The sequence below is a fragment of the Lotus japonicus genome, chromosome 6 (assembly GCF_012489685.1).
Source record: "Lotus japonicus ecotype B-129 chromosome 6, LjGifu_v1.2".
Taxonomy (NCBI): Eukaryota; Viridiplantae; Streptophyta; class Magnoliopsida; order Fabales; family Fabaceae; genus Lotus; species Lotus japonicus.
Genome location: NC_080046.1, coordinates 49777783 through 49805532, shown reverse-complemented (window position 1 = coordinate 49805532; position 27750 = coordinate 49777783). Strand labels below are relative to the sequence as shown.

Sequence of the window (27750 nt, the reverse complement as noted above, 5' to 3'; positions counted from 1 at the left end):
TTATCTGCATCATTTACTAGTAGAAGTTTAAGTATTTATTGAGATAAAATGAAAATTCAACGTGTCTATTTACAAAATATACAAAGTTTAGGGTGAACCAAATAACAAACTTCTGCTATAAACGCAGCACATGAATGAAGGTTAACCGGACCTCAACCATTCAGGCAGTTAACTACATCAAGGCTATCTATCTCACACAAACAAGCTTACGCCCACCAGTCCTCCGAGACAAGGATAAGCCTCAAACAACTCCAAGCAACTCAACCAAAAACACTTCTCCCACTCCTTCAAAACTTGAGAAACCAGCCCGCCAATTCCCATGACGATCCTGGAGAAGACTGTCAAACAACCAATTATCTCAAAAGCTAAAGCTGTTATGTCAGGGCTACATGAATAGTTCATATCATTATTTCTAACAAAGACCTCCACAGCCCATGAGGGACGAACCCCTAGTGAAGCTTCCGTCGGTGTTCAGCTTCACCCACCCCACTGAAGGAGGAGTCCACCGATCCTGCAATTGAGTCATCGCAGTCAGCTCTTGCACAACAGCAAAATTCGTGAAATCATGGATACAAGTTTAATTCAAACTTTTCCATTAATGGTTGTTTGATAAAGCACTTTACCTTCTAAAGTGATGCCAAATCTGCAAATGTAAACGATTTGGGTTGAAACTCAATAGTCTTTTCTCGAGAGGCATAATGACATGCTGTTAAGACCGCGCACCTCTTTATTATGTCTTTCACGGAGAGTAATCCATCACTCTTATCTAGAAGCTGGAATTCAAATGATATGCTGTTAAGATCACACGTTCCACTTTCAAAACAATCATCTTCACCATTGATTCCCAAAAAGCAAAGAAGCACATGATCTGAATTGGAATTAGTACCCCACAACAACATTCTAGCTATATCAAAGGTGGAACGTTTGTTGATACAACACTTGACATCTCCATGGTAGCTCCCTGAAGGTAGATGAGAAAGAACGAGGCAACAAATAAAGCCGCACAGGCCAGATTGTGGAAGTTGCGGAAACGTTATTGAATCCCCTTCAGCACAAAAGATAAACATGTCCGGAACTTGGTCTCCAGGGATTACAACATATTGAGGACGTCCTGAAGGTCCTTCATAAAATCTGACAGGTATGTTGTGTTGTACCACTGTTACCAAATGAGTGATGTCTGTGTGCAAAGATGTGCAGTTAATAGCACTTAACATGTGTAGGGAAGGTGGAAGCTCTGGAAGAGACACAAGTTTCCTACAATCGTCTAACCGAAGCTCTCGTAGATTCAAAAGGATCTTGATATTTGGAGACAACATCTCAACATTGCTTCCACTTAGGTACAAGCGCTCTAATCTTGTTGACGAGCCAATGGTGTCAGGGAGTGCTCGTAAGTTGCAACAATTTCCCAAATTCAACTCATTTAAAGACTGCATACCATCAAGGATTAAACATAAATGGAATTCATTTAGTAATTTGCATCCAGAAAGGTCTAGATGGCGAAGAGATGCGTTTACCGGATCATGAGATGACTTGTTCCCAATCCCAAAACTCTCAAGATTGTAGCAGTCCCTTAGAGTCATATGATGAAGTTCCTTACAATGCCAAATTGATGAGGGTAATTTCTGGATACTTGTGCGTTCTAACCACACTGTCTCCAATTTCTCTGAGAAGATTGAGAATTTCTTCAGGGATGAGCAGTTCGTGAGATTGAAACTGCGGATAGATTTTAAATGGACATTACTTTCAAGGCTTTCAATCTCTGTGCAGTATTGTAAACCCAGATGCCAAAGCTTGTGGAGTGAAAAAATGGATGGATGAACATCACGCAAACTTATACACTGATCAAGAGATAATACTTCAAGATTTGTGGCCATAGATAAGTCTGGGAGCTCAACCAGGTGTCTAGAGCATTGAAGATCAATTGTCTTTAAATTCACAACATTCTGCAGTAACAAGGTAGACATGTCACTTCCTAAGCTTCGAACAAAAAGAAGAAATCTAAGCACATATATGGAAATCTAATGACTCCTATATATTGTCTATAAAATTAAAACAAAAAGTAAAATATACATGTTCATATATACCTGAACTCCATCCCAAAGCTTTTGAATGTTGCTGTCTGGCATGACAAGCTTAACAAGCATTTCAGCACAAAAGGTTGATGGTAAAGACTCCAAACAGTACCCAGGCCATTCAAGGCGCCTCAATTTTTTAGACAATGACTCAAGACCGTTGGGGAGGTATATCTTACATCCTTCACTCGGTATAGAAGAATAGAATTTAAGAAATCTCATTTCAGTCATTTTTGTAAAAGAATTAAAGCTCAAATGTAGATCCTTAACTTTAGACACATCTAAAATTATGCATTCGACTACTTCAGTTCCCTAACAAAACAAAATAGAATAGCAATTAGTAAATGCTATCATAATAGCTACATTCTACAAACATAGATGCAATTTTATTCGACGAAAAGTAATTTTAACTCGCACCAACCTTGTTATTTTTCAATACATCATACACTTCCTCAGGATCCCACAATCGACTTCTTCTTCCAGGGTCTTTATGAGATTCTTGGCAAACAACATTTCGGCCCATTTCTTGTATCAAGTCATGCATTTCTATTCTATTAAAATATGAAATAGTTATAAGAGACTTATCTATCAGTTCTTCTATCCCAACAGCAGCAAAGAAACCACAAGCATCTAGTAGACTTGTTATATGTTCTCTAGGTTCTCCTTTTAAGAAACATGCAATGTCTAGAAATATGTCCTTCTCGTCAGAATCCAAGCCATAAAAACTCATTTTTAACACATTATGAATTTTCACATCTTGAATCTTTTGGAGCTTTCTTAATTCACTTTTCCATACTTCAATATTTCTTGATCGAAGTCGTGGACCTAAGACTTTTAAAGCCAAAGGGTTGCCTTTGCAATATGCGATCACACTTTTTGATAGTTCTTCAAATCCATTTTTGGGACGCTTTTCTCTGAAGGCAGTCAAGCAGAAAAGTTGAAGAGAGGCATGGTAACTCAGTTCCTTAACCTCATATATATCATTCACAAGGCTGAATATGTGTTTGTCTCTAGTTGTTACAATCACTCTACTTCCCTGTGCCAAACAATCATAATCACTGATGAGATCATCTAACTGTTCTGAGGTAGCCACATCATCCAAAACAATAAAAACTTTTTTACGTCTGAGCTTCCTCGTCACAAAATGGGGCTCAACACAAAGATTTTCTTCTCCTAACAAGTCAGAAAAAAGTCTATTGCGCAAGGCATCTAAACCATTCTTTTCTGATTGTTCCCTCACATTTTTGAGAAAACAATGACCTTCAAATTGAGAAAACAACTTGGCATGCAAAGCACAAGCCAGGGTGGTCTTACCTACGCCACCCATGCCCCATATTCCAATCACTCGAACTTCTGTTGAGCCAATTTCCAATAATGACTCAACCTTTGCATAATTTTCCTCTATTCCAACAACTCCCTTCAATTCAATTGGGGATCTAATTTCCAGCTTTTTGATAACATCTTTAAGAATGTCCTTGATGAATTCAGATTCATTCCTACCATAAAAATTGTAAGATTAAGGAAAATGTGTTTTGCAAGTCAATCAATATAATAAGAATGAAAATACAGAGAATTGAGAACAATGTATACTTAAAAATATAAACTTGCATAAAATTTAATTGTACAACATCAGAACAACACAAAGACATCATCATCAATGTTTCATGAGTTGATATTGATAATTTGTTATAATAAAAGTATTATTTATTTAATTATTTTATCGAACATGTTTGAGAGAGCTTATTTGAGTTTATCTTATAGTTGAAACATTTATGTAAGTGTTTGAGAGAACTTATGTAAACAGCTTGTGATCTACCTATATGCTGTTTTGAGCTTATTTTCATAAGCTATTCAAAATAGCTTTTGAATAAAAGCTTATGTTTTTATATAACATATTTTCAACTTATTTCAATTAGAGTGAGCTTTGTTTTCCCAAACACGCCTAAGATAAAAGTTGTGAGGAAAGTTGTACCTATAAGTCCGAGAGTCCCACCCTGCCAAATTGGCTGCTTCATTGAGGGCACATCTCCATTTCTGCAACTTGTCATCATCACTGTTTTTGAGACGTTGCTCGTGCTTTGCAAAAGCTTCCTTGTAGCTCCCTGTCTGCTTCCTCACATCTGAAGGATCTACTTTATAGAACACAGGTATTACAATTTGTCCATGATCCCTCTTGCATTCAAGAATCATGCTGATCTCATCCAAACACCACTTGGAGGAAGCATAGTTTTCAGAGAAGATGACAACAGATACAAGTGAGTCTTGTATGGCTTTGATGAGTGCTTGTGAGATCTCATCTCCCTTCTCAAGCCTGTAATCTATGTAGGTCTCCACTTCCTTTTGGAGAGCATCATAAAGATGGCTGGTGAAGTTGTCCCGAGTATCTTTACCGCGAAAGCTAAGAAAAACATCATATTTTTTCAGAGACATCACAGAAGATGAGGAAGAAGAAGAAGGAGCAAAATTGATGATTTGGTGGTTATCCTCCATGACAATTTTTTCTGAGTAAGATGAAAAGAAGCTAGATGAAGTTGAAGAAGCAGCGTTAATTTGCTTCAATTCTGAGTGATTGAGAAATAGGCGTTGGTTGGTTGTGTGAAGATGACGATCAAGATGAGAAACAAGGAAGAAAATTGGTTAGAGCCAGCTGTGAAGTTTCAAGTAGTGTTCTACAACTTCTACTCTAGTCTCTTAATTAATTTCAACCACACAATCCAAACGTACACTCTCACTCTCTGAGCAACGCGTTCCACGTCTATTGACTTGTTGACTACGGCATTGTCTAGCTAGTTGCTAGTGTTCATGTATGCAGTACCAGTGGTGGGCGTTGACCATAAAATATTTGCCAGGAACCTGTGAAGTTCATTATCATACAAGTAGCATGGAAAGTTCACATTGACAAAAAAAAAAGCATTGGAAGTTCACGAGCGTGATTCTCAATCCCTTTCTTACTTAATCTAAATCAATCTCTCTCATTTTTTCCCTCTTCGTGATTCTCAGGTTGCTCTCTAAGTTCTCAAACTGTCATTTTTCATTTTCACATCTGAAGAAGCTGAAACGTTTAGGAGCCAGCAAGGTGGTGACACGGCGGAAAGCGTCGGGGTTCGTGAGGTGCAGAGAGAAGGTTTATATTGCGAGGAGAATTGAAGGAAGGAAAGAGCTGCTGAGAAGGACGAACAAAACCTTAAACCCAAAAACAAGCAAAGAGGACGACACTTTACTTGAACCATCACCAACAATGGAGACGAAGTAAGCAATAAGGCGAATGTGAGTCTTCCCCAGCACTTCACTCACGGCTAGAGACGAAGAAGAAATGGTGAGGAGAGAATGAGGGATGAGTTTGTGTCTTTCTATCTAAAATAAAGATGAATGTGTTAGGGCACTTAGGTTTTTGTTTTGTGAGTTGTTTTTCAATGAGTATAGTTCATTTATTCAAATGGATTTTAATTTAGTTAATAGATTAGTTGGAGTTTTGGTTTAGTAATTAGGTGATTTGATTTAGAGATAAGTTAATTAGTGATGTGGAAAATGTTACCACAAAAAAGTCACATAAGAATATAAGATCTATTAAACGTATCAGCTCGCTAGTCAACTTAGTTTAGCACTAGGCAAGATCACTTGAGCTTCACCCTAAGGAATTGTTTGGTTGGAGGAGAACGGAGGGGAGGGAAGGGGAGGGGAGGGATTTTTAAAATCTGATTTTGTTTGGTTCAAATTTAGGAGGGGAGGGGAGGGAAATGGAGGGGAGCAAAATCCCTCCAACCTCAACTTTTTGATCCCTCCAAAAGTGGGGGAATTAGGAGGGGAAATAAATTTCGGACAAAAATAGCCCTGCAAAAATCTAAAATTCCAACTTTTTATTCTAGGGTTTCCCTTCTTTATTTCACGTTATTTCCTTCTTCTTCGTACCAACCGCTGCTGCCCCTCTCTCCACCGTCGGCGCTGCCCCCTCTCCGCCGCCGCCGCCTCCTTCTCAGCGGCGCCGGCCCTGCATCCCCGCAACCCAAGTATGTGTTAGCAGCATGATTCTCTCACAACCCTTCTACATGTACTAATTTGTGGAAAGAATAGAGAAGAAATCGGTCATGTTGTACACGGTTTGAAGAATTTTGATGTGTTACTGTTTGTTAGTTCATCTGAATTAAGTTTTGTTCAAATTAGAAATTAACAGTGAAAAAAGTTGAGATTTTGGGTGCAATTCCATCTGGAATTCTCTTCTCCCTCCCTCCACTGTATCTGATTCAACCAGCATTTAACAATAGAAAAATGGCATCCAATAAGGGCTGTCCGCATGCAAACAGGCTCCAAATTAAGTACTTGGGTTAAAACTTAAAACACCTTCAAATGTATTTGGAAACAGATATCGAAGCTACCATGATTGATCTACAAGTTTTCATGCCAAATAGATTTGGGTTGTCAATTTTTCTTTTGTACAGTAATTGGAATCACGTAATTCAGAATAATTAAGCTTGATTTTGGTTTGTGAGGTTATGGTGAAGGCATAAATTATGCTGAATAATTGTTGATGAAAAAGGATGTTATATTGTGTTGTTAAATTCAAGTAAATATATAAAAGGAGATAAAAGTAATTTTAATTATAAAATTTCTTGCCTCCCCTCATGAACCAAATAAAAATAAGTTATTTTCCCTTCCCTCCCCTCCTATGAACCAAACGTAATAAGTATTAAAATCCCTCCCCTCCCTTCCCCTTCCCTTCCCTCCCCTCCCTTCCCTTCCCTTCCCTTCCCCTTCCCTCCCCTCCCCTCCATTAAAATCCCTCCCCTCCCCTCCCCTCCCCTCCCCTCCTTTGAACCAAACAGTATGTAAAGCAAAGTCTAATGCCAACATCTCTTGAAGTGCAAAGTCTAATGGTAGTATCTTTCTTTTCCAATCAACTAGCTTCTCAGCTCAAGTGTTGCCTAACAATTTATGAACAGAGTCATACATGACACACTCATGAGCATCCACATTTAATGAAAGCCGAATAAAATTGAAATTAAGCCTAAATAGATCATAATTCATTTTCATAAGTTTATCCAAACATGTGTATATATAAGTGCTTATGCTATACGATAAGCTCGTTTGAAAAAACAATTAATTAAGCGCTTATGGTCATAAGCCACCATAAGCGCTTATGACATAAGCACTTATTCATAAGCTATTTTAAAAAAATTATTGAAATAAATTGAAAATAAGCTGTATATAAGCATAAGTTATTTTTCATAAGCTATCATGAGTAGCTTATGAAAGTAAGCTCAAAACAACTTATGGTAGGCCAAATACTTACACAAGTGCTTATGCAGATGCTCAAATATGCTCTTTCAAACGAGGCCAAAATCAAATAAACTTTTAAATAGTAAGTTAAAAAATTTAGCATTATATGCTAATAGATAATCACTTATACGTACTCAAGCTTTTTTAAGCTTATTTTATTTCATTAAATTTCTCACATAAACTCACATAAATAAGTTGTTTACTCAAGAATTTTTTTGTTCTCTACATATTTCCAATATTTAAAGAAATAGAGTAAAATTAAGAAAATGGATTTTGTCTAAAAATCCTCATCTTGTACGCTATCAAGAGTTAAGAGAGGTTTCGAGTTTCAACCTCATCCCTGAAACGCGCAACAAAACTCTCATCCTCCTCTGCGCTTCCTTCCTTCCTCGCTTTCTCCACCCAACAATGTCACTGGCATCTTCATTTCCCATTCCTCACGTTCACGCCTCCACCACACTCAACCACCACCACCACCACCACCACCACCACTGCTTCAACCACCTCCAAATCAAACGCAAGCACTTCGTCTTCATCTCATCCCCCACCCTCACCCTCTTCTCCTCCAACGCACTTCAATCCCGCCACCGCCTCCTCCGCTTGGACTCCACCACTGACAATTTCCTCGTCGACGGCCTCAATTCCCCCCTCGACGACGACGACTCTGAACCGCCCGCGGCAAACAGCAAGATCTTCCTCCAGGAACCGCCCTGGATTTCGTCTCATTTCCTCAAAGACTGGCTCATGAGAGCCGAGCAGGAGGTGCGGGAGGCTGAAACGTTCGACGCGTTACGGCGGAGACAGATCGAGGCGGAGACCGAGGCGTGGGAGAGGATGGTGGAGGAGTACAGGGAGCTTGAGAGGGAGATGAGGGAGAAGAGGTTGGCGCCGAATTTGCCTCGTGTGAAATCCTTGCTGCTTGGGTGGTTTGAGCCGCTTAAGGAGGCCGTGGAGGCTGAGCAGAAGGCGCACCAGGCGAGGTCTAAGAAGCAGCAGGCGTCTATTGCTCCTAATGTGGACTCGTTGCCGGCCGCGAAGGTGGCGGTTATTGTGATGCATAAGATGATGAGTTTGGTCATGGAGAATGAGGAAGGGTGTGTTCAGCTTGTTCAGGCTGCTGTTCAGATTGGCATGGCTTTGGAACAAGAGGTAATAGCTTGACTGCTGCATATAATTGATTATTGTTTAAGTCATCTTGGATGTTTAGTATGTTATGCCATGCTGTTTTCTAAATGGAAAATGAAGTGTTAGTTAGTTAGTTAGTTTTGCGGCATCATGGATGCCAATGTGTTGGAAGTTGATACTTGGAAATGGAATAATAAGAACTATACATACATGATGAATGCAACTGCTGACTGCTCCCATGGCTAGGGATGGAAATAGGCTGTGTAGCCTACGGCTTGTCCGCCTTAGATGGGCTGGTATTAGTCTGTTTACTAAATAAACTAGGGCCCCGTTTGGAAGAGCTTATTTGAGCTTATTTGATAGCATAAGCGTTTGTGTAAGTGTTTGGGAGAGCTTATGCAAACAGCTTATGGCCTACCATAAGCTGTTTTGAGCTTATTTTCATAAGCTACTCAAGATAGCTTATGAAAAAGAGCTTATGCTTATATATAGCTTAATTTCAATTTATTTCAATAAATTTTTAAAAATAGCTTATGAATAAGCGCTTATGTCATAAGCGCTTAATTAAGCTGTTTTTCCAAACGGGGCCTAGAGCTAAGTTTTTTGCTAGAATCTTATTTAATTGAAAAAGCCAACTTTTAGAATATTAGAGAAGTCTTTTAGGTTTGATAGGCTAGTCTATTGAAGTAAATGTAAATAATGCGATTCTGTTTTTATTATGGTTATTGTATTATACTTTTATTGTAATGTTTTGAAATTGTGTACTTTATTAGTCTACTTAAAAGCTTAGGCCCTTTGCATTAAGACTTTGCTTGTTAGTTTATTTAGTGATAGGCTTGTGACTTATTTAAAAGCCTCATTTCAAAACAAGCCTTTAAATTGGCTTTTAGGCCAGGCCATACATTTAGAAAGGCTAGCTGGGGCTTAAAAATTCCTATATCAGATAAATAGCTCAGACTTAGGCCTTAACAATAGTAGCAACCAAGCGTTTTCCCCACTAGATGGAGTTGACTGCATGCATAAAATGACGCCATAATGCCTGGTCATGAATTAAGTTCAAAGATAGTCTGTTTAACTCTAAATTTCTCTTAATGGTTTGACCTAGTCTTCTTTGATCTCCAGCTACCTTTAACTATTGGACCAAAGTTATTGATATCGTGCATTCGTGCTATAGCAGCATCATGTAGCAGCCTTTGTTTTGTCATGCTGCAATTTGCAGTTAATATGCTATGATTGATTCATGGAGCGTAAAGCCTCTACTTCGAATTCCAAATTTAATTTTTGATAGTTTTAACTTTTATCTTATACACTTATTTAGGCAGAAAAAAATGGAAACCACCTCCGTTCATTGATGAACATCATTCACATTTGAAGCAAGCCCCTCTTCATCTTGTTCGCCATCACAAGTGCAAGCCCATTAGTTGCCAGCAATATTTCCAGTAGTATTAGAATTCGAGTTAGAACAAACTCTACCCCAAAAACTAGCTTATAGCTGAGGGTTGCTCTACGCCTCTACCCTTTAGGACTATTTTTTTTTTGCCATATCTCTAGTCAATGTGGGACTTCTCAATACATCCCCTCACACCGAAGGCTGGCATTTGGAGCGTGGAATTTGCAGGAATGAACATTTGCGGGTGGCCAATATATGGGTGATCTTCAATATACAGATCTAGGATAGACTCTGATACCATATTAGAATTCGAGTTAGGCCTACTCAAAAGCTAGCTTAGAGGTGAGGGTTGCTCTACCTTTTATAAAGACTATTTTGGTCATATCTCTAATCAATGTGAGACTTCTCTACAAGCTATTCCCGGTGTTGTTTGGCACCCCCACTGGTGTTCACTTCCCCCTGCTGCTACACAACCTCAACCATGCACTTTCTTCCCAGTTTTCCGCTAACCCTTTGGTTCATGACCCTCAATTTCAGTTTGCAGTTCTGTTAATTTTTTTTGGTCACCCTCTGTTTTGCTACTCAAGCTCCTTTTTTTTATAGAGAATATGGCTTCTTAATTAGGAATATGTCTTAACTCTATAATTTTGGATAATTTTTTTTTCCAAGCATTTATGTGTATAGGGTATAGCATAAATTATTTATGTTGGATCTATAATCTTTAATTTATATAGCTTCCATCTCACTATGCACTATCCCACTGTATGTTTTTTTTTGAGTCTGCAACTCTGAGTCACTATACGAAATTGATAACTATATATTGGACCATCATTCATCTGGTCAACTTTCCTAGGTTAACTTTCCTCTTTAGATCTTCTCCATACATGTCCAAACCACCTAAGACGATACTTTACCATCTTTTACACAATTGGAACTACTCCAGCTTCCTCTCTAATTATTTTCATTTCTAATCCTATCTTGTCTTGTGTAAACACTCATCCATCATAACATTTTACTTTTTTTACTCTCTATTACCCAACTTTCAATCTCTTCCGACTTATCAAGCATAGATTAGTCATTTAGTCTGTTTAAGATAAGGTTTGGTTCATTTCCACTCGTCATAGTTATGTTTGGATATCCAATAGATAGTGGAATTTAATGGAAAGAAATAGTATAAATTCCATTCCATCTTATTCCATCAATAAAAGGTTCCCTTTTTGTAGGTGCCAATTACTTATACACATTTGATGCGGTTATTTTATAGATTAAATGTATGTTAAGATTATTTTATTGTATTTCAGGTTAGGATTCATAAGTTCCTTGAAGGAAATAAAAGTCTCCAGAGTAAGAAGACAGAGGCTGACACTGAAGAGAATTTGAATAATGATAAAGAAAAACAAAGAAAATTTGTGAATGGTTTAATTAAAAGAAAAAAACTGAAAGAGGTACATGTGGTCTTGAAACAGGAAGAAGTTAGTCCTTGGAGCCGTGCTGCCCAGGCTAAGGTTTGTGTGCTTGTCTTTGAGTAATCAATTGTATTCTCTCTGTGTTTTTCTTTATTCTTTTTCCTTTATGGGTTTGAAAACTGAAATTTAATAAGCTAACACTATTACAATATGCAGCTGGGAAGTCGATTAATAGAATTATTAATTGAAACAGCATATGTTCACTCTCCAGTTAATCAGTCTGCGGATACTCCACCGGACATTCGACCAGCTTTCAGACATGGGTTCAAGCCTCAATCAAGGAGTCCAGGGTCAGTTTTTTTTTTCTTTTTGCCGCGGGGGTGGTTAAATTAGTAATGAAGATTTTTGTCCTTGACATCCCTAACAACTAAATATCAATGTCTGATTAGAGAAAATGAGGATTGAAGTTTTTGTGGTAGGAGTTTTATTTGAATGTTACATGTTATGTGTCTTGTTTATTAGTTCTCTCTCTCTCTCTCTCTCTCACACACACACACACACACACAGATACGAGACATTCGCCATACACAAACTTTTGTTCTTCACTGTAGAATGTATTGTGATGAAGTATGACACATGATCTTTGCCTAGGAAAATGAAAGTCCACATTTAAGAAGGTCTCAAAATTTCCAATGTCTATGACATAGATGTTAAAAACTGTAAACAAGGAAATATATCCAAAGAGTAGGTATGCAGACGATTGATGGAAGTGCCTTTATCACACTTGTTTTTCATTTGTAATTCTGAATAACTATTTGGTACCTGTAGGCAAAAGATCTTGAAGAATTATGGTGTTATACAATGTGATCCCTTAGTCCTAGCTGGGCTTGAAAAATGTGTAAGTTGAGACATCTTTTTCAATCTTAGTTGAAGTTATTCTGCAGCATAGTAACCAGTTTTATGATAGCTTCATGAATGCGAAGGAAATCCATTCGTATCTCTAACATTAAGTTTACGATGCCCCTTTTTAACCAGTTTGTTTTCTGTTACAAATTACAATCTCTCTCTCTCTCTCTCTATCTATCTATCTATCTCTCTCTCTATCTATCTATCTATCTATCTATCTCTCTCTCTGTCTGTCTGTCTGTCTGTCTGTCTGTCTGTCTGTCTGTCTGTCTGTCTGTCTGTCTGTCTGTCCGTCCCTATTCTTGTGTAAAGCTCGCTAAACTATACAGACTTTTATTGAAATCATAACTTCCGCCTGACTGCCATTATCTGTTCTGCTATTCTGAAACTCTTTTGCTATTAAGCATGGCTTCAGGCACAATTTGAACATCAGATACTTCTAATCTTTTCAGGATAGTTAGCATGCACTACATAAAGTGGATATATCTTAAGTTGCTTACTTACGAATCAGTGTTTTTGTCTTTGTGCAGGCTAAGCATATGTTAATACCTTACATGCCAATGATAATACCTCCGAAAAAGTGGAAAGGGTATGGCAAATGAGATGGTCCTTCTTGTGTTGTATTTTGAAATGCTGGTATTTGGTTTAATTTTATGTCGTTATACCATGATTATTGTGCTTAGCTCCTACCTTTCTCAAAACCAAATAGAATGAAGGGCAACTAATTGAATGAACTTTTAGCTATTCCTTTTTATTTACAAACATGGAAACTAACTAGGATAAACGAAAAATAATGTAGTAAAGGCTGCGAGTATCTGTTCACATTCTGTTTATAATCTTTAATTTCCTAGTTGCTAGCCTGTGTGTGCCTAATAACTCTCTTTCCAGGTATGACAAGGGTGGGCACTTGTTCTTACCTTCTTATATCATGCGTACTCATGGATCTAGGAAGCAGCAAGATGTAATGAAGAACGTCAAAGGAGAGCAAATGCAAAAAGTTTTCGAGGTACTATATGTAAATTTCCATTTCCCTTTTTATTTGCCGGGAGGAGACTGACAGTATTACGTAAAAGTTGTAATCTGGTGAAAAACTTGTTCCATTGTTTGCATGATTATACTAATGGTGAGGACTGTGCTGCAAGTCAGTACAGTTTTGTTAATTAATTATAATTACAAGCTTCCTTTTCTTCATAAATGATTCAGTATTTCTCAACAGTTTCAATATTTGTAAGTCTTCTACATTTACCCGTTCATTGAGTTGTATCTGAAATCCTGCCTTACGCTTCATCTTTTTTCCCTACAAAACCGATGTGGGAAACGGGAAACCATGATATGTCTGCTATTTATATTATGAAACATTTTGTATTCTATAGCAGATTCCCTTCCTAGAATTAGTCACCTTTAATTTAGCTTCCAGTCAATTAGGAAATCCCAAATATCATGTGATCTGGCCTTAGTGTAACTCTTTTCTACGTAGGCTAACTTTGTATAAATCTAACCTTTGTGTGTATCAGAATTAAAGGTGTATTTCCTGATCTATCCTTCTTTTGCATATTTTTCTATTTTTTTCTTTATTCTATTTTCTTTACACCACTTTTGGATTTCAATCTAACAAGTCTCAAACTTACTAAATACTTCTCGGCTCTATTTGTGCTTTGTACACAATCCTTGGAATGAAGTTGTTACAATGTATCTTGTATTTAAGTTTGACTTATCCTTCTTGAACAATAATTTTGTGCAGGCATTGGATATTCTTGGCAACACTAAATGGCGAATAAATGGAAGATTACTTGATGTTGTGGAGTCCATCTGGGCTGGAGGAGGTAACGTTGCAGGACTGGTTGATTGTGAAAATGTAAGCATAAATAAATAACTTAATAGATTACTTCAATATTCTTCTATCGACCAAAATGAATATTTCCTTTTATGTTGAAAATAATAGATAAACAATTTTTCAAGATATAAAAGAGGGGCAGTTGTTGAATTCTTCATATAGGAATGATTTTAGTCCTGTCTTTTTTTCCCCATTTACCAGTTGTTCAGACTAGCAAGCTAAATAAAAAGGGCTTTTTACTTGAACTAAAATTATATTCACCATTTCACCTCTAGATGGTGTCATGGTGACATTTGGCTCAATTGATCTCAATAAACAGCCAAGCTTTGTGATTGAGACTTCAATGAGTGAGAAGTAATCCGGTATAAGTATAATATTTTCGTAATTCATATGCAGGCCAAATCCTTGCACATTCAAAAACTCTTGATATTACCAATTACTATGCAATTAATTAGCTCATGCATATTCTTTTTTGTCTTTTAGGTACCTTTACCAGACAAGCCACCTACGGAGGATTTAAAACAAATTCAGGAGTGGAAGTACAGAGTAAGGAAGGCAAAAAAAATGAACCTAGAGAGGCATTCTCAAAGATGTGACACTGAACTTAAGCTTTCTGTAAGAACTTCCCTCTCATTGTAAATTATCCTTCAATGTTTTGTTTAAACAATTGAGAACAGAAACTCTAATAATAGTTATATCAGCGACCTATATAATCATATTGGTCAATGTAAACCGTATTTGGATCCTCTCGTATCAGTTTTCACATTATAGAGTCATGTCAGTAGAGACAAACACAAAGATACTGCGAAAGATAGATTTTGGAGCCTTGTTTAGGGCTGTATCTATTTTTTCTTCACATGGAACATTAAATGAAAGGATCCAAATACATATTTAGACTTGATTCGCAAAGTTTCATGAACTATATGATCATGAATGACATGATCTTAACTAAGTTTTCTGTAATCGTGTTCAAATATGAGATGTAATGACAAGAAAATGTATTATGAAACAGGTGGCAAGAAAAATGAAAGATGAGGATTGCTTTTATTATCCACACAATCTTGACTTTCGCGGAAGAGCATATCCTATGCATCCTCATTTGAATCATTTAGGTTCTGATCTGTGTCGAGGTCTGCTTGAATTCGCTGAAGGGCGACCATTGGGAAAGTCTGGACTTCGGTGGCTGAAGATACATTTAGCTAATTTGTATGCAGGAGGAATTGAGAAGCTGTCTTATGATGGGCGCCTAGGATTTGTAGAGAACCATATTCATGATATATTTGACTCTGCTGATAATCCTGTTAATGGAAATCGTTGGTGGTTAAGGGCTGAGGATCCTTTCCAGTGCCTTGCTGCCTGTATTAATCTATCAGAAGCCTTAAGAAGCTCATCACCAAATTCTGTTATCTCTCATCTTCCAATTCATCAGGTAATTCTACATTGGAAGCCTTAAAAGCAATGGGAGAACTAAGTTGTTATAGCTTTTCTAGAGTTCCCTTGTAATTAACCAAATTGATATTATTGAGATTCTGCATAGACTAGGTATGGCCAATGTAGTTCTGACTAGGCCTAGGTTGACCCAGATTCTAATATGGTAAACGAGTCCATCCTAGGTTTGATTTTGGGCCACCTACAAATGTCCAGTTCTACAATTTGACGCTTCGGATTTCCAGTCCTGGACATGAGTGTGTTGAGAATTGAGATCCCATTCAGACTATAGTTTTTATAAGGCTTCGGGAAACTTCACCTCTTGAACTATAATTTGGGATTGAGTTATGCCTAATCCAAATTCTAATAGATCTCACCTTCAAGGCAGAAATGTGAGATTTTCAATAAAATTTTACTATCTGAAAGGTAAGATGCAAACGAAGGGAACCCAAAAAAAGAAAACTTGAGTCCTGAAATTTGAGCACCTATGTTCTCCTGGAGTATATACTTCCCTTATGATAACAATGACATATGACCCCGAACCCCGTGTATGGTTATTTTTTCTTTTTCATAAAATTTTGTAAAATATAAAATGGAGAAAAACTGTCTATTAGAGGTAGTTTTTAGAAGAGAGATTACTGAGTTTTCAGAAGGTTCCAAGAGGACAATGCACTGTGCGTTTTTTCATGTTGTCAAAATGTATATCATATTTAATCACTTTAAATGGTTTTCGGTAATGTTTTAAGAGAAATTGATAGTAATGCTGCTCTCATGAATTTTTAGGATGGGTCCTGTAATGGCTTACAACACTATGCAGCTTTGGGAAGAGATGAGGTGGGTTTACATACGTCTCACTGATCTTCATATATTTCATTTTAAAACTTTATGCATTCTAGATTTGTGATGATTTCAGGGTTGTAGAATGCTTGCTTGTAGAACTCTTCACTATTTATCATTGAGCCACTGTAACATTGAAATGCTAGTATTGCTAGGAAAGAAAATCGTGTATGAATCATGGGCCTCCATCTAATAGCTTAAGCTTCATAATAGAGTCTTTACGACCAAGTGGTTAAGAAACTGATCTTTTCTGCCTCCACTCTTTGTAAGTAAGTTGAATTTAAGCACAACATAAAATATGCATATGTATTGTCCATGTTTTAAGCTAAAGAACTCTTGATTGACAGGGTGTGTTGGATGTAAAGTCATTAATGGGCCTTTGCCGAATAGATTAAGCTCTTAGGAAAGTGGTTACTTGACAACTATCATTATGGCATATTAAACTAACCTTTCTAGTACTCCTGCGAGTCTGCAACATCATCACCACTGCTTATTCAATACATGAAAAAATGGTTTTCCTTTTGCTCTTCAATTAGTTTGGGAGAGTTTTGCTGCTTCATCGCCTTCATGTGATCATATCTTCATATTAGGTACCTTATTCAATAGTATGGCTAGTAATGGCTAGACATGCTTTTATTGATGATCTATTTTTCTGATACAAAGTAATGATTCATCATTCCGGTGGTTGGTAATAATAACATTTCTATAGTAGTAGAAGTGTTTGATATTCAAATTCATTTTAAGACGGCTACCATGATCTTAGTTAGTACAAAGTTCATTAATTTGTCCTACATACATATGTGTGCCCTTCTTTACTACAAAGATTTGATCCACTGCTTTCCATTTCTGGGGTTGTTATTTTGATAAATTATTCTATACTATTTTCTATTTCTGATTTGTGATATCTATTATTCTCACCTGACTGGAATAAATGTGCATTTTTAGCTGGAGGCTGCGGCAGTTAACTTGGTTGCTAAAGAGAAACCTGCTGATGTTTACTCTGAGATTGCCGTTAGGTATGTTAAATTCATTTTTACATTGTATTTGAAGACATATCATGGTACATTAAATGGAGCTCAATGTAAAATGCAATGCTTCTGCCTGTGTTTTTCATTGGGAATTGCGTTTTTGTTAAATCCCTACCTTGTGACCTGCAGTGAATAAGATATTCAACTCATTAAAGAACTTCCATTATCCAGCAGTGTACAATTGATCTTTGTCCTCATTACTACAGATGTTTAATATTTTATTGTCACTTAAACTGTAATGAGCAGAGTTCATGATATAATGAGAAGAGACAGCAACAAGGACCCCAGCACTTTTCCAAACGCTTTGTTAGCCAAAGTTTTAATTGATCAGGTTGGATTCAATTTTGAAGTTTCAAACTTTTGCTAATCTAAATGAATTTATACTTCAGCAGTTGCCGATGGTCTATTTTTCTGTTCTTCTATTAACTTTTGGAAATATTCAGATTGATAGGAAACTGGTCAAACAGACTGTAATGACTTCTGTATATGGTGTTACTTATATTGGGGCACGAGATCAAATAAAGAAAAGATTAGAGGAAAAAGGCCTCATTACTGATGATAGACTTTTATTTACTGCAGCTTGCTATGCTGCTAAGGTGAGTATCAGCTACATTATTTGCAGGGAATTTATCTATTAGAGATTGCAATAGCCACCTTGTTAGGATTTAAATTAGGATGACATTAGTGCTGTTCTGCTCCAACTGTGCCTGCTGTTCTCCAATCAAAATATAACACATGGAATTTTGTAGAGTAAAAAGTTAATTAAAATTCAAAAATGAATTAATGGTATGCTCATGTGTCAATTTTTTATTGGAGGAACAGTTCCAACTTCCAACAGGATAAATGGTAATGTATCTAACTCTTACCCTTTAAATTATCCTAACAGCAAACTGTAAAAGAGAAGAGAGAAGATAGATGTGAGATATGCAAAACTCAATCCTAATGGATTCACAAGAAGAACCTTCTTTCCAAGGGAAAATCCCTTTATAATTCAAATACTGCAAAACATAATCCTAGCCTAATGAGAACTCCCCTATTTATAACTATTATAACTTAACTATCCTATCTTCTAATAATAGAAAATATATCCTAATAATTAACACTCCTAGTAACAGTAAATATATCCTAATTATTAATACTCCTAATAACAAAATATACTCTAAAAAACTTCAATATTTCGATCCGTAACACACCTGAATGTGCAATTGCGAGTGTTGCATTATGATATGGTATTATGATTGCCTTCTGGAATTGTCTAATAGAATAGAATTATGACACTGAAAAGTATTCTTTTAGATTTTTTTTATGCAGAAAAAGAAAACAAGAAAAAACTTTCTAGAGTGAAAGAAAGAGCATATTGACGTCAATAATTTTTAGATGAAATGCAAACAATATGAAACCCAGACATGGAATTTAAGATGGAGTATTTTATAGTATTGTATACATAGTTGAGTATATCATGTTCAGTTGCTAATTTCTTGGGAGTTGGGAGCATTGTTCTATGAGCAAAGAGACACATAGATTCCTTAAGCTTTCTTGGTGCTGTATTTAGATGCTCTTTGTCACTCTTAAGTAATATTAGGAAATTTGGTCAGCATTATCAAGCTTAATTTCTGTAGGTGACATTGGCTGCCCTTGGAGAAGTTTTTGAAGCTGCACGAGGCATCATGAGCTGGCTTGGTGATTGTGCGAAGGTTAGTTATGTGGCATGTTGGCGTCCAAATAATGTCACCTATTGGTTACTTTTAACACTTTCGCCTATCGGTTTATGCATCTGTTATATCACACGTGTGTGTGGCCGTATTTTCCCTTCCTGATCTCTTTTCCTAAAAGTGTCTCAAAAATTCTGCAGGTGATTGCATATGAAAACCAGGCTGTTCACTGGACCACTCCTCTTGGTCTTCCTGTTGTACAACCATACTGTAAAACTGAACGCCATCTGGTGAGTCTTCTATATATGTAATTTTTTTTTAATTCTCGTAATTTTGGTATTAATATACTTGTTTGAAATATACTATACAACCATTCATGTGTCCTTTACCCACTAACTGAAGTTTTCGAGATGGTTGGTTCATGACACGGTATCTGAGCTTCTATAACCCAGTGGTCTAGAATTCAATCTTTGTTACCGCCGATATTCTAATAAAAAAGTTGAATGCTAGTACGAGGTAGAGGAACCTATGCATTGCCCACACTTGAAGCCCAATGACCTTACATGAGGTGGCGTGTTAAAAATATAATATAAAATCATTCATGTCTCCTTTATCCAATAAGCTTTTAGAATAGGGGGTTCATGACAATACTTAATAGTGAGTTAGTGACGCTGTTAAAAGAATGACAGTCTTTAAAAATTGGAAGGCTTAAAAAATTTGTGCAATCCCCGAGAAGTATCTATTGTCAAGAATAATTGGCTTGATGCCTTCTCTGATTCTATTCTCTTCTATATATAATACAATTACATTTACAAGCATTAATGACTAATTAACCCTATTTCCTAATTTGCACAGCCTAAATTAGGAAGTCTAATTCTGTACATTCAAATAGGAATATTCTTGATTCTATTTCCTAATTTCTCAAACATAAAATAGGAAACAATCATTAATGACAGAGATCCTCATTGACATCCCCCCTCAAATTGATGCGGTTTGTCAAGAAGCATCAATTTGCTAAGGAGAAACTGGTGACGAGGACGAGGAACCGCTTTAGTGAAGATATCTGCAAGCTGAAGCTGCGAGGAGACATGAGGAAGAGAGATAACATGATCATCAAGAGCCTCACGAATGGAGTGACAATCTACTTCAATATGCTTAGTGCGCTCATGAAAAACTGGATTAGTAGCAATCTGAATAGCGCTTGTGTTGTCAGCATGGAGAGGCGTAGCATTGATTTGAGGGAATCCAAGTTCAGCCAATAAACCACGAAGCCAAGTTATTTCAGAGCAAGCAGTGGACATAGCTCGATATTCAGATTCAGTGGATGACTTGGAAACCCGGGCTTGCTTTTTGCTCTTCCAAGAGATTAAGGCCGGACCGAGGAACATGCACCAACCAGATACTGACCTTCGTGTATCAGCACAACCTGCCGAATCAGCATCACTATAGGCAAGCAAAGTAAGAGATACATTGGCCGGAAAAAAATAATCCCCGATGAGTAGTTCCTTTCAAATAGCGAATGATGCGGCGAACAGCAGCCAAGTGAAGATGACGAGGAGTGTGCATGAATTGACTAACTTGTTGTACTGCAAAGGAAATATCTGGACGTGTAATAGTCAAATAGTTAAGACTTCCCACTAATTGACGATACAATAAAGGATCAGGCAAGAGATCACCCTCATCACGATGATATTTGACATTAACTTCAAGAGGGGTATCCACAGGGACAGCAGACTGAAGACCAGCCAAAGAAACTAAGTCCTCAGTATACTTGTGCTGATTGAGAAAAATACCTTTAGAGTCAGAATGAACCTCAAGCCCCAAGAAATAGTGAAGATACCCAAGATCCTTCATGTGAAAGGAAGCTTGAAGCTGCTGTTTAAGTAGTTGTATGGGCGCTTGATCAGAGCCAATAATGATCATGTCATCAACATAAATGAGAAGAAGAACAATACCAGCGGACGTGTGATGAATGAATAAGGAGGAATCATATTGGCTCTGAGTAAAAGAGAATCCAAGAAGGGTAGACCGAAATTTCTCAAACCATGCCCGAGGAGCCTGCCGCAAGCCATATAAAGAACGCTTGAGTTTGCACACGCCTCCAGAGGAAGAAAATAAGCCTGGAGGGGGTTTCATAAAAATATCTTCTGCTAAATCACCATGAAGAAATGCATTCTTCACATCCATTTGATATAAGGACCAAGCTTGAGAGGCAGCGATAGAGAGGATTGTGCGGACAGTGGTCATCTTTGCCACAGGTGCAAAGGTCTCATCATAATCTACCCCGTATTCTTGTTTGTTACCCAAAGCAACCAACCGGGCCTTATAACGATTGAGAGAACCATCAGAATTTAACTTCACGGAATACACCCATTTGCAACCAATGGGTTTAACACCAAGAGGGCAAGGGACTATGTCCCAAGTGAAATTCTCTTGAAGTGCTTGTAGCTCATCTTGCATGGCCTTTACCCAACGCATGTCCTTAACAGCCTGCGAATAACATGTGGGAATAGGTATGCTAGATAAAGTAGCAGTAAGAGAAGTAGGCACCCATCCATACCTATCGGGTGTTCTATGCATGCGAGTGGATCAGCGCAGAGCAACTGGTGCTGGTTCAGGCGGAGGATCAGCATCGGGAGGGGGCAAAGTAGGAGGCCGTCTGGTATATACCTGTCCAGGTTTAAAACGTTCTATAGGGCAAGGAACATCAGCAAAAGTATGAAGAGGAACAAAACTGTTAGAATCAGAAGGAAAATATGGAAAATAATATTGATAATCAAAGAACACCACATTTCTAGAAATGCGCATGCGTTGAGCAATGGCATCATAACACAAAAATCCCTTTTGATTAGGAGAATAACCCATAAAGGCACACTGCACAGATTGAGCGCCGAGTTTATGACGCTCTAGAGGTGGCAAGTGCACAAAGCAAACACACCCGAACGTGTGAAGGTCATCATAACTTGGTTGTGTGTGATAGAGACGAAAGAAAGGACAATCAAAAGCCAAAACCTGAGATGGGAGGCGGTTGATCAAGTATACAGCCGCAGACAAGGCTTCAACCCAGAATTGAGAAGGAACAGAGGCTTGGAGGAGTAATGTTCGGGTAACATCCAGCAAGTGCCGATTTTTGCGTTCTGCAATGCCATTTTGCTTAGGTGTATATGGACAAGAACGTTGTGAAAGAATCCCCTTCTGCTGCAAGTACTCTTGAAAGTTGTGAGAAATATATTCCCCACCAGAATCAGTACGCAAAACCTTGATACATGTGTCAAACTGAGTCTCTATATATGCCAAAAACTGTTTAAACATACAAAAGACATCAGATTTAGAGCGGAGAAAATAGATCCATGTAAACCGGCTATAGTCATCAATAAAGGTTACAAAGTATTTATACTTTGCGTGAGACAAGACTGGTGACATACCCCAAACATCACTATGAATAAGATCAAAACATTTATTAGCACGATGAGCTATAGAGGGAAAGGGAAGAGTCTTGCTTTTAGCAAGTTTGCACACAGAACAATCAAATGCAGAATTAGGAATAACAATTTTATTACTTAACAATCCAGATTTCAATAAATGAGCCAAAACAACTGAGTTTGGGTGACCCAATTTCCTATGCCAATCCTCATACTTATTCGGGACACCATTACAAGCAAAAGACAAAATATTAGACAAAGAAAACTGAAGAGGAAACAGTCTGCCCACTTTAGGCCCCCTCGCAATCACTTTCCCCGACACCTGATCCTGCACAGAACAACCATCACGAGAGAAATTAACATTACAATTGTTATCGACCAATTGTCCAACTGAAATCAAGTTTGAAACAAGCCCAGGGGAAATGAACACATCTCGAAAGGAGGAATTGATGTCTCCAACAGCAGAAATAGAAAGAGTATTACCATCAGCAATTTGGATATTTTGGGTGCCATGATAAGTGTGAACATTGTGCAATTTTTCAGGGGAACCAGTCATGTGGTTAGAGGCCCCAGAATCAACAAACCAAGGTTGAGATGTAGTTTTGGACTTACCCTGAAGACCCAAGGCAGAAAGAGCTGCAAGTACCATTTGTTGTACGGCCTCAGGAGTCAAGGAAGCAACACTAGAAGTTGTAGGAGCAGAAGGCTGGTCTATAGAAGTTGTAGTTGCGTGTAAGGCATGCAATGGCTTCCGCGGTGGTCTAGTTGGGCAATCTGCGAGGATGTGACCATGTTGCTTACAATAGTTGCAAAATTTCTTGCTGCAATTCCGAGCAAGATGACCAAATTGCTTGCAAGAAAAGCATTGAACTTGGCGCATATCACGGCCTTTGCCTTTACTCTGGGCAGTGTATGCAACAGAGACAGGATCAGCAACAAAGTCATCACGGGATAAGGTCAGAAGACGCTGCTCTTCTCGAAGTAATTCCCCAAGACACACGTCCAAGGAAGGGGCTGGATTCCTGTTCAGCAAAGCTGCACGCACAGCTTCAAATTCAGGTCGAAGCTTCATGAGAAATTGGTCCCGTTGGCTAATCTGATAAACCTTTTGGACAGCAGTGAGTGAATCTTTAGAAACATCAGTGTGTAGGATAGCTGAATGATCAGCCCAAAGAGTAAGGAACCCGGAGTAATAGTCCTGGATAGAGAGATTTCCCTGACGATAGTTAGCAATGTCGAGCTCCAACTGGAACCGTTTGGCAACATTGTCCTGATTGTAAATACGCTTCAGATAGTCCCACATATCTTTAGCAGTAGAGAAAGCACGTAAGTTGTTGATCATGTGAGGTTCAACAGAAGCAAGAATCCAGGTTATAACTTGGGCGTCCTTTGTTTGCCAAGCCGCCAATGCTGTTTTGTCTACCGGAGCAGTGGACTGACCTACATGATCGTCCCAAAGGCCTTTCCCTTTCACGAACATTTGGAACTGAAACTCCCAAGCTCCATAATTTTTGCCGGTAAAGCGGACACAGAAGTTGTCGGAAGTCTTTTCGGAAGCCATGAGAAGCAAAGCAAACTGACCAGAAACAAGATAGCACAAAAAAACAGCAATGTTCCAGAAACAGAACAGCAAGAAAAAAAGAGAGTAGCTAACCAGGAATAAAAGCAACGAACCAGGATGCGCTACAGCGGCACAACACGAACCAGAAAACCAAGATTAGCCACAAGAGTGAACGACGACGGGAAGAAACAAATCAGCAAAAACTAGAACCAGAGCAACGAACCAGAGAGCCAAGGTGAACCACGATACTGAACCACAAAGGAGGCACGATGTTGATGCGTAAAAGAGAAGCAAGAGTGTGTCGCTCTTAGCACACAAGGAAAAGGCACAGGAGAAGTGAGAAGACTCGTGATACCATGTCAAGAATAATTGGCTTGATGCCTTCTCTGATTCTATTCTCTTCTATATATAATACAATTACATTTACAAGCAATAATGACTAATTAACCCTATTTCCTAATTTGCACAGCCTAAATTAGGAAGTCTAATTCTGTACATTCAAATAGGAATATTCTTGATTCTATTTCCTAATTTCTCAAACATAAAATAGGAAACAATCATTAATGACAGAGATCCTCATTGACATCTATATGTATGTGATATGGATGTGTTTATTATGCAGTGTTGATCCTTCTGTAGCACGTGTTTAAAAATTATCCAATTGAATCATATTACAATAAGGACTTAACATTTTGGCGTATCTTAAAACTCCATGCTAATGAATCTCATCATGGAATCCAGATCAAAACATCACTTCAGGTTTTGGCTTTGCAGAGGGAGGGGACTGCAGTAAGTACACATAATCTTTATAGTCAAGTCTTGTTTTCTTTCAGAACTACTTTTATTATTTATTATTTAAACTACTTGTAATCCAGGTATCTGTGAAGAAGCAGAGAAGTGCATTTCCTCCTAACTTCGTACATTCACTGGATAGTTCACACATGATGATGACTGCTCTAGCCTGCAGCGATGCTGGCTTATGTTTTGCAGGTTTGAGAACTTAATTTCACCATAATAAACATATATGGAACTTCCCTTTTGAAGCTGATAAATTATTCGATCTAAATTTATTTAACTTTTAATTGTACATTAATTGTCTATCTTGTTTTTGGGCTCTATGCTTAGGGTTGAAGTTTTAATCAATTACTTTTAAAATTGTGAAAGATTATGACTCTTGACCTAAAACGCAGATTGTTTGAGGTTTGCATTTAAAGGAGTTTCTTTTCTCTTCATGGTATCCATATTTTATGGTTGAATATATAAATAGGTTAATAGGTACCAGGAAAAACAGAGGAAATGAAGTAGAAATCAATGTAGCTTTAACTGTACAAACCTGAATCAACTGATAACAGACTCAGGGAACTGTATGCATAAGAAACAAGATGATGAAAAATATATAGAGCAATTCGAGATGTTCAATTATGATTAGGTGCTCGCTCTTCATAGGACGATTCAGTACATCAAGTATGTCATGCTTCTCACGCCTCATATCATGAACCACAGTGATTCTGGGTTTGGGCCATGGGCCCACGTCAAAGGGAAACCAATACAGTTGTTTGTGAAGTAGCCCTCTTGCATGCTTACTCTCTCACTTTCTTTTTTTGGGAGAAAATTCAAGCTTTAGTTCACTATGTATGAATGGGAACGGTCTTAAATAAGTCTTAAGATCATAGTTTCTAATGTTATTGTCACATTAATATGTCTATCATTTTTCTGTTTTCTACATCTAAAACCTTTGAATTTTTCTCAAATATTTGCTTCAATCCTACATATAATAAAAGATCTTTGGGGTTTTGTCAATTTTGCACTTAAAATGCTTAAGGCACATCTAGACCCTAGAATAGTGATAACCGTAGACTGTAGTTATTAAATCCACTTTTGGTTCTGTGGTTCTGTTCTGTGAACGTATTTACATTTATTTTCACTTTATCTGCCCAACTTTGAGAAGTTTGGTGGGAGGAAAAGTCTATGAAAGAAATATTCTTGTCTTTTCATGTACTTTGTCACTTAAATTTTGTGAAATAATTGCAGGTGTTCATGATTCATTTTGGACACATGCATGTGATGTTGAGATAATGAATCGGATTCTTAGAGAAAATTTTGTGGAGCTTTATGACATGCCTATACTAGAAAATGTAAGTTCCCACTGTATCATAGTTTGGGCTTATTTTCTATTAATACATGGAGAAAAATTGTTACTTGTCCTACTATCAAATATACGCTAGTTCTTGTTGGGCTCTAATTGCCATGTGTGTGTGTGGATAAAGTTGAAGAATTTCTTAATCAGACACAATTTGTCAAATTAGAGCAAAACTGAGAAGGAAGATAGTTAGTTTTCCACTTAAAAGATTGAACATCGTTTGGTGAAAGAGTAGGTACTATTGTCTGGGAAATTAAATAAAATTTGTATTGTTGTGGAAATCATTTATTCATTTAAAAAGGCACTAAATTTATAAAGACTGCTTTGCCTATGAATCAAAGTTAACGTTCAAGAAAAAATCATTAAGATCATATAGTCCTTAGTCCGTACCCTTTACCATTTCAGATCTCAACGGAGTAGATAAAAACAAACCATAGGCTGTTTTCTTTGACATTGTGATTGAACTTTGATTTGTTGGCAGCTGCTGGAGGACTTCCAGACTATGTATCCAGGATTGGCTTTCCCTTCATTGCCAAAAACTGGTGATTTTGACTTACGGAAGGTTCTTGATTCTCCATACTTTTTCAACTGAGCATTTCTCCAAGAGCAACAACTGTAAGTTTGCTGCAGAAGCTTTCTTGACTTCTAATGCAAAACCATGGACGAACTTCCGAGGCATTTTCAACCTGTTTTGAATGTTGAGGTTGGAATGATGACCCATCATTGCCTCTGGAAAAGGCCATGAAGAAAAGCAAATAGGTTCTGGAGATATTTTCAAAGAAAGTATCTTGTTGCTTGAGGGATCAGAACTTTGCTGATTTGAAAATCTAATTAACTTGAGGCTGGTTCAAGAGGAGATAAAGGCAACCCCTCAAATTTATAATACATTCAGGGGAGGAAATTCACCACGAAATTTTAATGTCCGTGATTTCCAACACCTGAATTGAGTTGCGGCTGGGCAATAGACGTGGCTAGTGCTAAATGAGCAGAGCATCTGTACAGTGTGGAACCTAGGGGCAGAGCAAATTTTGATAGTGCAAGAGTATTTTTCTCTCACAATGTAAAATATGTAATAGATGTATTATAGTAGGTTAGAGAAAGTTCGTTAGGGTTAGAAGCATTGGCTTATCTCTGATTTTTATAAAATTAGTCACTTCCATTAAATTCAATCATAGTGTATTAAATTATAGATATTGAGAATAAATGGAAAAGGATTTTAGAATTCATCCTTGTTGTCTCAGCTTTAGATTGTAGGAAATCCGGTTCATTTTTAATGCCTTGAATTTATCTAACTGTTTATGGTCCGCATTCTGTTTTACTCACTCAAGTTAGTGGGAACCCATTAATTCAACACCTCTAAGTTCCAATAATATGAAATGCAGAAACTAAAGGAAAACTGCTATAAAAATTGCAGTGCAAATATCCATTATCTCAACAACATATCATGTCCCTTTGCTATTAGAACTTCATGTTGGGGTAAAAAGGGGTGGGTGGTATGTTCATTTGAGATAAGGGAAAAAACGCCTGCAATGCTTTTGGTTTTTGAAATTTGATGTCTTGGAGTTGTAAACTGCACTGACATTTTCTGATGAACTTCCTCATAATTGGAGCTTTATATGACATTTATCTTTCCACCAATTAGCAGCAAAATGCGAGAGTGCTCCATATTATGCTC

The 27750-nt window shown here is 37.5% G+C and overlaps 2 protein-coding genes across 4 annotated transcripts; one reads left to right on the top strand and one right to left on the bottom strand.

The window, feature by feature from the left end:
- Window positions 1-23: 23 nt before the first annotated feature.
- LOC130722365 (disease resistance protein RPV1-like) lies at window positions 24-5047 on the bottom strand. 2 transcript variants are annotated; one of them, XM_057573068.1, is made up of 6 exons: window positions 4045-5047; window positions 2494-3568; window positions 2085-2384; window positions 1515-1943; window positions 624-1427; window positions 24-511 (listed from the first exon to the last, which is right to left on the bottom strand). In XM_057573068.1, the coding sequence occupies exons 1-5, from the start codon at window positions 4560-4562 to the stop codon at window positions 627-629; spliced, it is 3123 nt and encodes a 1040-aa protein (XP_057429051.1). In that variant the 5' UTR covers window positions 4563-5047; the 3' UTR covers window positions 24-511; window positions 624-626. The 2 variants fall into 2 exon arrangements, with proteins under 2 accessions (XP_057429051.1, XP_057429050.1); XM_057573067.1 differs by having other exon boundaries at window positions 624-1943.
- Window positions 5048-7665: 2618 nt separating this feature from the next.
- LOC130722208 (DNA-directed RNA polymerase 3B, chloroplastic) lies at window positions 7666-27301 on the top strand. 2 transcript variants are annotated; one of them, XM_057572864.1, is made up of 19 exons: window positions 7667-8495; window positions 11163-11366; window positions 11484-11617; window positions 12096-12165; window positions 12704-12762; window positions 13062-13179; window positions 13915-14028; window positions 14491-14622; window positions 15020-15436; window positions 16219-16269; window positions 17218-17288; window positions 17547-17631; window positions 17744-17896; window positions 18920-18994; window positions 19153-19242; window positions 24677-24724; window positions 24811-24925; window positions 25967-26070; window positions 26557-27301. In XM_057572864.1, exons 1-19 carry the CDS (start codon window positions 7755-7757, stop codon window positions 26665-26667), a joined length of 2892 nt encoding a protein of 963 aa, XP_057428847.1. In that variant the 5' UTR covers window positions 7667-7754; the 3' UTR covers window positions 26668-27301. The 2 variants fall into 2 exon arrangements, with proteins under 2 accessions (XP_057428848.1, XP_057428847.1); XM_057572865.1 differs by lacking the exons at window positions 24811-24925; window positions 25967-26070; window positions 26557-27301 and having other exon boundaries at window positions 7666-8495; window positions 24558-24698.
- The last annotated feature ends 449 nt before the right edge of the window (window positions 27302-27750 follow it).

Excerpts from the sequence above, each read along its gene's own strand:
- LOC130722208 (XM_057572864.1), top strand. The coding sequence starts at position 7,755 with ATGTCACTGGCATCTTCATTTCCCATTCCTCACGTTCACGCCTCCACC. Across the intron at positions 17,289-17,546 it reads TACTCTGAGATTGCCGTTAG|AGTTCATGATATAATGAGAA; the intron begins GTATGTTAAATT and ends TGTAATGAGCAG. Across the intron at positions 18,995-19,152 it reads GGCTTGGTGATTGTGCGAAG|GTGATTGCATATGAAAACCA; the intron begins GTTAGTTATGTG and ends AAAATTCTGCAG.
- LOC130722365 (XM_057573067.1), bottom strand. The coding sequence starts at position 4,562 with ATGGAGGATAACCACCAAATCATCAATTTTGCTCCTTCTTCTTCTTCC. Across the intron at positions 2,385-2,493 it reads ATGTATTGAAAAATAACAAG|GGAACTGAAGTAGTCGAATG; the intron begins GTTGGTGCGAGT and ends TTGTTTTGTTAG. Across the intron at positions 1,944-2,084 it reads AGCTTTGGGATGGAGTTCAG|AATGTTGTGAATTTAAAGAC; the intron begins GTATATATGAAC and ends TTGTTACTGCAG.